Consider the following 9,699-nt stretch of genomic DNA (forward strand, 5'->3'; position numbering starts at 1 on the left):
ATCAGAGAGGTTAAGGCTGCGTTTTTTACTGGATCTCAGAAAGATCTCTATTTTCTAGGTTGAGAGAGAAGGAAGAAAAGTTACGTAAGTTAAAGGCATCCACCGTATCAAAACCACCTGTCTTAAAATTTAAGGTATGTATGTTGGAGAGGTTTTTACTGAATGTTCTACTTGCTGTAAAAATACACCTGCAGTATGAGTTAATCTATTTATTCCCTCCCTCCCCCTCGTCCCTGGACATAATGTTGGTACAATAATTTTAATGTATTGATTGAAGTGTATGTGTGTGTAAATGTGTTGCTGTATTCATATACTGCAATTTATTACAAATATGTTTATATATAAATATATAAACCCATATATATATATATTTTAATATATTACACACAGACATAAAACTGTGAAAAGGTAAAAGCCGTTTGGGAAGTTACATTAATCACTATCTTAAACAATTTCACTTCCCCTTCGTCGACTAATCCATTTTCCTTGAGGACTACTTCTAACATGTCACACCTCTGAGCAAATCTCATTGAATTTCCTCCAGCAGTGGATTTGCCTTCCAGATTATTCTGGTCTGACAGTTAGCACAAGTTACTTTCAGTCTCATGAAATAGATTGCTTGCTAATCAGCTGTACAAATTGCCAGAATTTCTTAGCATTGAGAAAAATCATTTTTCTAGCTTCTTAGTGGGGTGTGCAACACTCTCTAGTTGCTCAACTACGGCCTGAAATATTAAACCATAAAAATGTGACATGATAGATGAGAACGAAATAGATGATTGTTTCTTAACTTGTCATTTTTCTTTCCTTCTGAGTTCAGAAGGGCTCCGAGAAGCAAAGATCAATCTTGAGCCATGAAAAACGAGGAAACTAACTGTAATGCAATTTGTCATAACCTTCTCCTTTTCATCACTGCTTAAAGCGTGTATCACACTGTTATCTCCACCATCAAGGAAGCTGGAGTCAGGCTGATACTCCTCCAGCTCTGTGAAAGATTGTTCATCACTCACTCGCATTTAAACTGAAGATTTTTTTTTTTTTTTTTTTGAAGAGGTGCTTTTTAGGCGAATCAGGAAAGGAGGGGGAAAGAAAAGAGAAAGAGGAGAGGAATTTATCAATCCAAATTACTGCTAGGTAGTTTTCCATTTAAGTACGTCCTTTCCCTGACCCTTACTGAAAGGAAGATGTTTTGTTTCTGTGGAGCTTTACGCTAGTCAGTACTCCCATCGCTTGGGTACCATGTCTGCCGCAGAGCTCCAGAAAGCCGAACGTGATGGCAACGTGCTTCTAGCAGCAGGATGATTAAAAGATGATGACTCATCAGCTTGCTGAGGGTGACTAGCTTGCTGAAAGAGAAGTAACTGCTTGGTAGGTACCAGCTACCAGCACTTTTGCTCTTCGAGGCAGGCCAGAGCTCTGGTTTGATCGTGAGTTGCTGTTAACTATGAGGGCTTGATCCATGAATTACTTTGATCTTTGCGATGCAGGTGGTTGGAGTCTGTGGTCACTGCTGTCATTAGGCTGTGTTACACAACAAAACAGGCATTACAGCAGTAATGAAAAAGGCTAGCCACTGCTGAGGTGTTGCCTCTTTCATGGACCAAAATAAATTAAGCTTCCTGGGATGAGGCAGTCACTAGTCCTACCTGAAGCAGAGTTAAGCTTGGCTGATGCTGAGCAGGCACGGATGTAACTTGGTGAAAGACAAATGCAAGAATAAACTCAGCAGCTGACTTGTCTGATATTTAATATTAAAGGAAGTTATCCGTGTGGTAGACTGACCCTTTTGGGAGGTAAAAAAATAAACAAACCTGAAGATACACAGTGTCTTGTATTTGAATAATGCCTTGGACAAGCCACCAGAATGGGAACTTGAGGGTGAGGTATCTTTGTCTCTCTTCCTTTACTTCTCCTCAGGTGGCACAATTTAATAAACTGCTAAAGCAATAGGAACTGCGGGAGTTAAAAGCAAAGGCAACACCCCGTTGTAAATGTAATTGTAAATGTAAAGCTTAGAAGTGCAGGCTACTCCCTGCCAGCTAAGTAAGAAGAATCAGAGTTATAGGCTAAAGGGGCTGAAGAACATGAAGATATGGAGAGTGGTGCATGAAAATAACGATGTTGCAGGATGATTTTCAGTCACAGCGGGTAAGAGGAGGGCAGGACATACTGCAGTTGCTCCCTGGTACTGAGATGCAAATTCATTTAAATCTGGGTTTGGCCAAAGTGCTTGAGGATTCCCTAGCACTTCTGTTCACTTGGAGTTAGAGGAACTCTTCCAAAAGAAGCTACAGCTTGGATTTGACCTCGTGTGTTCTATGTAGCATCATCTGACAGTGATGTCCGTGGTGATGACAACCAGCAGAAAGTATTTACAAGATACTAATGATTTACTACATGTACAAGAGTCATGAGGGCTTAATGGGATACTGACGTGCAGCCTTGTCTGAGAGGAGGAAGCCTTTAAACTGAATGCAATGCAGAACTGTGCTGTAGTAATCCAACACATGTCTGCCCAGTTAAATTCACTGTGTAACACTGGTGTAAGTCTCTCTTCTCTTAGTCTGCTAAGGCTGCAGAACTTTCCTTGGGTGCAGGAACAGGTAGAGGCTGCTGCAGGGATCTGTATTTTCTCACTCAGGGAGGATGTTTGGCATCATTTTGGGCTGAAAGACAGCACAGAGACATATATTGTAATCACCTTCTGTATCTTCTCTTTTAATGTCACCGCTAAACAACATTCATTTGTCCCCCATATGTACCTATGCACAAAAGAGCTGTGCTGCCTCGCTTCTGTTGGCTCATTCAACTTTTTTTTAATTTATTTATTCTGAAAACACTGCAGTCTTAAGTTGAATGGATGACTATTCGGCTCAGCTTCAGCTAAAAATACAAATAAATTCATTAAGTCTTCTGTTTATGAGTCATACCCAAGAGAAAAGTACTACCCAGAAAGGTCATGTTATTAAATCTTTCTCCTCTACTGTTAAAAATGTATAGGAGTTTGTGAAGTGCCTCACTCCTGCTTCTAGGAGAAACACCAGAATTAATAAATGTTTTCAAGAAAGATTTTAATCCTCTGTTCCCAGTAGGTTTCATCACACAACAGCCTTCTTGTCAGCTGCTTTGCAACAGTGCTGAGAGGCTGCAATCTAAAGGACTTTAGTTTCCCAAGACTTAGTTTTTGATTTTTAGCATTCACTGCTTTGGTGTTGGGCTGGAGCCACCTGTTAAGGTACCCACCAGTTGGTACTTGGCTTTTGTAAGCATTTCCAGAGCTGGAAGAAGGTCTGTGCATGGAAGAAAACAGATAGCAAAGAACAGAACCCTCTGAGAAGAAAGCACATCTGCGGACACTTAATCCTGTGTTGATCAATAGGGAAAAAAAAAATGGAATAAAAGCCAGGCACTGTGTAACCCCTGAACCCATTCACCTTTTGAGATTTGTGCCTGGTCTGTCATCGCCCAAAGTGAATTCATGAAAACCTCTTTTAAGCAACTGCTAGCAAGCATAAGCTGGCAGTCACTTTCTGATTTCTTTCTGGAGCAGAAAGACCATAATTGTGTATTGTGGGCGCTCGATATAGGAATATCAGATCGACGGGGTAAAAGGTTACTTATTCACAGTGCAGTCCTTTGAACTGAGTATCCATTCCCATTGTACCTGAAAAGGAGAAAGCTTTTTAGCCAAGCTGCAGAAATGTGAGGGTCTGTGTGAAGCTTGATTATAAGAAAGGAGAGCAGCTGTGTGCTAGGCTGGAGTGACAGTAGAGATGACAGAGCAGTGCTTTGCAGCGTGTGACACTGAGTAGCTTTGCTCAAGACCTAGATACTTGGGTGGTTTGTTTTTTTCGTTGAGTGGGGACTTGCGCATTCTTTTGGAAGGAAGAAGTGGGGCAGCAGTGCCAAGTCAGAGGAGGAGGAATGTTTTGTGCAGCGCTGAAATGTGAGGGATGAAGTGGACCATTATTTCTACACCCTGGCTCCATGCGTTGACATAGATGGCGAAAGCACATGGGAATCCAAGTGTCCTCAACAAGCACTTACCGTGAACCCAGTGATTTCTCTTGCTGGTTTAGTAGCAGCGTGCTAGGAGTTGCTCAGTAGTAGCGCCCTGCAAAGTGGTTACTACTGTTGGGAGAGTTGCAGTGAAGGTCTGATAGTGGTAGAACGATTTTTTTTGTAGAAGAAAATGCTCCCAAGGTTTAAAAAAAGTCATTTTGACTTGCAAAAAGACTTTTTACTACACAGTTTTGCATTTGCTGTTTCTAGAAGACGATGTCTGAGGATGGGTAATGGGATACGAAGCCGTTCACCTCTGAGTCGCTGTTGAATCCTGGCCCCGGCTGGTAGGGACCAGAAGTCGCTACCACTGGTGCATGTCCAGTGACCTTTGGCAGACAGGTTGGCAGTCACAGGTCAGGTTTACCCCCTTGCCTCTCGGTGTTAGAGGCAATCCTTTCGGAGCCAAGTCAGGACAGCCCTGGAGTCGCTGCTGGGCTGTACCTGTTCCTGGGCAGGGTTTGGTGGCACTTCTGTCCAGCACCCTTCTGTTCACTAACACTAGGTGTTTTAAGAGGTTGTACATGACACCAGCCTCTGTGTCTATGTGACTGCTATAAGTATCCTCTAGGTTGTCTTTAATACTCAGTGGAGCTTGTGTTTCTGCTTCCTCGACGGGTACATGTCACAAAGCAACTCTTGGAGTACTTGGTTAGGGTAAGGTTAAGGAGCTGTGGTAAGCTTTGGGAAATTTCATGAGAAATCAACGCTTCAGTCTTGTGAAACTCATCACTTCTCCTCAGTGTCTCTTGAATTCTTCTTGCTCCAGCCTTTCCAGTGTTGGTAGACCTCTTTCAGTTCAAATACCCCACTTGTTTTTCAACTATGTAGTTACCGTGTAACTCTCTTCTCAAAGCAAAGGGAAATGGGAAACTTAACATTCTGTGATTCTGTGAAACTTAACCTTCACATAATAGTGTGTACGTTATAGTGGTCTTCCCTGTTTTGACTTACTCATACTGTACAAGGCCCTCAGCTGAAAGACAGAAATCAAATCCAGCCATGTTGGGAAGCATTATTTCCAGCCTTATTAACATGGATAAACTCTCTCTTTAGGTTGAGAATTTCTTCTGTATGGGATCTCCACTAGCAGTGTTTTTGGCATTGCGTGGCATCCGTCCAGGAAACAGCGGTAGTCAAGACCATATTCTGCCCAGAACAATTTGTAAGCGCTTACTAAATATTTTTCATCCAACAGATCCAGTGGTGAGTTTTAATTGCAGCTGCAAGCTTTTACCTTGGCTGTTTTTAAGCATCAGTTGTGTGACAATGTGTGATCTTCAAAGCGTGTGGCTTAACGCCTTAAATACCATATACTTTGCTTCTCTTTTCATATTAATAAGCATAAGATTTGAGATTGCTCTGCTTTTGGTTTGTTTTTTTTTTGCAAAGGCATAAGAAATAATCCTTGTGTGTTTACCTTACTGACTTCCATTAAACATCATCTGTCCAAAGCTACCACTGCTGTTAAAAAAGGCTTCACAAGCAGTTTTCAAGATGCTGTAGAAAACCAAACCCCCTGGTGTTTTTTTTTCCCCAAGGAATCCAGGGTAACAGATTGTTAGAGGGTGGGATAGTGCTTGGGAGGGCAGGACTGGTATCGCTTCACCCTGTCTTACACTCTTCCCTAGGCAGCCAGCGCTCGCTCTTACCTTTGATCTCCATCACCTTGGCAGTTTCTTTGATGCAAGCTTGATTTGGGATTTCATGTTTACTGTAGAATAGTAACTCGGGGATATTTTTACATTTAAACTTGCCCTGAATCTGAGTATATTCAGGCTTCAGTCCAAATGTGCTGGTTCTGCTCATTTCAAGATCTTGTTCAGCTCCAACTACTCCAAACCCAGAATTTTCCTGGGACATCCAGGATGATTGGTCAGGCTGCAATCTGTGGTCCTGCACTGCAAATAGCTTTAAAATAAAGTGCAGAATGCTTTTCTGCATCTAAGTAAACAAAGAAAAATAAGGAATTATTTCTTTTTTGCAAAGCACATCAATTCATGGTTTGTACAGGGATCAATCGTTAGTGTTCAAACAAATGTTTATGTACCCAGTTCATAGAATCATAGAATCACTAAGGTTGGGAAAGACCTCTAAGATCCCATGACAGGGAGGTTGGATTAAAGTGATCTCTAAGGTCCCTTCCAGCCTAGGCCGTTCTATGATTCTATGATCATCAAGTCCAACTGCCAACCCAACACCACCATGACCACTGAACCATGTCCCAAAGTACCATGTCTGCACACTTTTGAACACCTCCAGGTATAGTGACTCCACCACTGCCCTGGGCAGCCTCTTCCAGTGCTTCACTGCTCTTTCAGTAAAGAAATTCCTCCCAATATCTGATCTAAACCTCCCCTGGCACAACTTGAGCTCTTTTCCTCTTGTCCTATTGCTTGTTGTTTGGGAGAAGAGACCAACCCCACGTCACTGCAGCTGTCTTTCAGGTGCTTGTAGAGAGCCACAAGGTCTCCTCCCTCTCTGTTGTATTGGGCAGAATCATCTCAGGTGCACATAGTAAGAGCCAACATCTGTTAACAGAAACTTCTATGTTTGTAACAATGTGTGGTACAAATGTTGCAGAGAATTGTGCAAAAGTCAAGGCAGGAGCAACTGGAGAACTAATATGTCTTCCAGGCTGCGAAAATAAAAGTGAACCAGAACATAACGCCACCATTCTGCCACTTCCTAGGCTGCACTTGTTACAGATATTTTGGGTTTGAGGTTGGAGAGGACTCTCTCTGGGAAGGGAGTGTGATTTTTTTTCAGTTTTGACCTCAGGATTTTCTTTTCTGAATTCCTCTCGCAGGCCTATAGGTTAGAACCCTTAATCCTGAAACACTACAGCAAGATTTCGCCTGTCCAGATCCACTGGTACAACACCGCGAACCCTTTACCTTATGAGCACATGAAGCCAAGTTTTCTCAGCCCAACAGAAGAAACTACCTCAGGTACTGATAACGAAAGTGTCTCAAATGTACCGAGCCCTAACACTTCACCAGTCATGGTTCGACGCCACTACGGGGAGTCTATAACAAACATAGGCAAAGCAAGTATATTAGGTAATTGTTCTTTATGTCCTTTGCTTTATATATAGGACCTTCTTGTAGAGCTTCACTGCTCCGTGATGTGGTGTTTGAGGTGCAACCGTAAGCAAACTATTCCTGGCTGTTTCAGTTTGGTGTGTGTGTGTGTGTATATATATTTGTTTTAATCCCAATTGGCCTTCACTTTGAGGAAAAGACAGTTTACGTACAGCAGAGTCAAGGCTTGCAGGGAGAGGGTGTGGGTCAGGGAGTTTTTGCTGTTGCTGCCTTGTTGTCATCTGCCTTATTGAGGTAACATTCTGGTTATTTAATAGCTTCTGCTGTACTTTGCAGGGTAAAAAAATGAATAAAGCTTGATCCATGATTGCATTTTCTGGTATTGGCAAATAGGAGAAAAATCACCCTATGTAAGCTGTTACGGTTACCTTTAACTCGTGATTTTGCAATAGGCAATAGAGGCTGCTTTAATATGAAGTCTGTCCCCTTATGGCTTTCTGGTTCAAAATAAACCCTGGTTTAAGTGGGCTTAAATTTACTTTCACTGGAGCTTACACTTGAGCATGCACTTGCAGTTTTTGTTGACTCAAGGCTTTTCTTTAGCTCTTAAAGTGGGATTTGGAAGAACGCTAGTGGCAGGAATCTTCCCAATCAAATAAGTCTATGAAAGCAGTTTAGTTCTTAAATAGAAACCTGTGGTATTTCAAGGCAGGGTTGACTTTTTCCTGTGTTACTGTAGTAACTATAGTGCCTCCTCCATAAGGTGGCAGCAGAGTCAGGAGAAAACATCACAGATCTGTTCTTCTACACCCGAAATTGTCCCTTTAAAGGAGATTGTAGCACTTCTAAATGTCTGTAAGCATGATCCCAACATAAGGACCCTTAATAAGAGGAACATCTTAAATGTCCTGATGGAATTCTTATGGGCAGAAGGTACTAACGTTGCTATAAAGCATTTTTGCCTTAGTCTTAGGCTTTGTATGGAAGAGGAATTACAACATATCTGTGAAAGTACCAGATTTCTTGCTGCAGAAGTGCTCTCAGTGTGTTTTTGTTCCCTTAACTACAGTTTCCAAATTATAGCCTTTGCTTGTATGCTAGATTAGTCTCATGATAGACAGTGTTCACTGAAGGCAGATAAGCTGTCCCCACCCTAGAAAAGCATGAATAGTGTTTTCCCTCGTCCGTCTCTCAGCTCTAATTGATGGGTGCTGCAGGGACTTTAATTTGCGGTTTCATTCAGCTCCCCTTGTGCTTGTGTTTTGTTTTTCTTCCCTTCCCTCTGTGCTGAACGACACAGGAGCTGCAAGTATTGGGAAAGGCCTCGGCGGGATGCTTTTCTCAAGGTTTGGTCGGTCTAGTACAGCCACCTCGCAGACGCTCGAGGCGGGTAAAGACGGAGCCGAGGGGGAAGACAAGAAGGCTGCGACGGTCGGGACACCGCCTTTGCCCGACAGCATCTCGGGATTTCTCGAGCCCACACGTTAGTGTCGAGTCCACCTTACAGACCCCAGATTTAGACTGGATATAAGGAAGAAATTTGCTGTGATGAGGATGGTGAAACACTGGCACAGGTTGCCCAGAGAGCTAGCGGAGGCCCCATCGCTGGAAACATTCAAGTCCAGGTTGGACGGGGCTCTGAGCAACCTGATCTACTCGAAGACGTCCCTGTTCCCCGCATGGGGGTTGGACTAGATGACCTTTAAAAGTCAACCTGATCTAGTGGGAGGTGTTGGAATGAGAGGATCTTGAAGGGCCCTTCCAACCCAAACCATTCTATGATCCTATCCTATATGTTTGTACACGCATGTACACCACACATGTATACATGCATGCATGAGTTTTGACGAATGAGATCTGCATTATCAGTAGTTTCTTAAGTCCCACTAGGAAAAGCAATATAATTGCTGCAGAGCACCCCACTCCCCATTTATCATAAATTGGATTTATTTGCGTTTCTGCAATTCCGGAGCCATCTGGGTTTAAAGGCACATGTGACTGGAAGCAGAAGCTGCCCTTGTCCTGATCTGAACCACCCAGAACAGAAAGTCTGATTTTAGCAGCTGGTTTTTTTGGAAAAGTATAGGTACTTCCTTTAGAGAAATTCATACTTGATTTTATTTCTAAACTTCTCGTTGCCACTGTTGCAAGGCGAGTTTGGGGGGTGTTTTTGGCAATCGAAGGAGTCACAAGTGTGTTTTATCTTGTGATGGCGTTCATGTGATACGTTGCTCTCCGTCCATCGCTGCTCATTTCAGCAGATAACCTGCCTGAGTCACTATTTGAAGACAGAAGCTTTGTTTTAAACTTGAGGAAAACAGAGTGGCCTGACAGAGGACGTTGTGGAGCTGCTGGTGAGGTCCTTTCAGGGCAGCTTGGCACATCAAGGGTCTTCTGCATGGTTCCTGCATCCTTGTCTGCCCAGGCTCTGTAGAAGAAGGTGGAGCGTTGGCCAGGGAGACAGCAAGCCGAGTGACGCAATACACCGACTAAGGCTTTGCTTCCGAGCGGGCGACCGCCTGACTTCTGCCGGGGCTTGGCTGCCTCCCAAGCTGCCGTAACGGCCTCTTGTCTGCGGGAGCTGGAGCATTCG

General features: G+C 43.2%; 1 protein-coding gene across 1 annotated transcript in view; it reads left to right on the plus strand.

The window, feature by feature from the left end:
- Positions 1-58: 58 nt before the first annotated feature.
- LOC104278866 (phospholipase DDHD1-like) overlaps positions 59-9,699 on the plus strand; it is a gene marked incomplete at its 5' end in the record, with an annotated part of 11,223 nt that continues 1,582 nt past the window's right edge. Inside the window, 4 exons of the mRNA XM_009875977.1 lie at positions 59-134; positions 5,119-5,268; positions 6,872-7,124; positions 8,407-8,589. Of these exons, the coding sequence (XP_009874279.1) occupies positions 59-134; positions 5,119-5,268; positions 6,872-7,124; positions 8,407-8,589 (662 nt within the window). The remainder of the gene's footprint in view (positions 135-5,118; positions 5,269-6,871; positions 7,125-8,406; positions 8,590-9,699) is intronic.

The sequence above is a fragment of the Apaloderma vittatum genome, unplaced genomic scaffold, assembly GCF_000703405.1.
Source record: "Apaloderma vittatum isolate BGI_N311 unplaced genomic scaffold, ASM70340v1 scaffold13929, whole genome shotgun sequence".
Taxonomy (NCBI): domain Eukaryota; kingdom Metazoa; phylum Chordata; class Aves; order Trogoniformes; family Trogonidae; genus Apaloderma; species Apaloderma vittatum.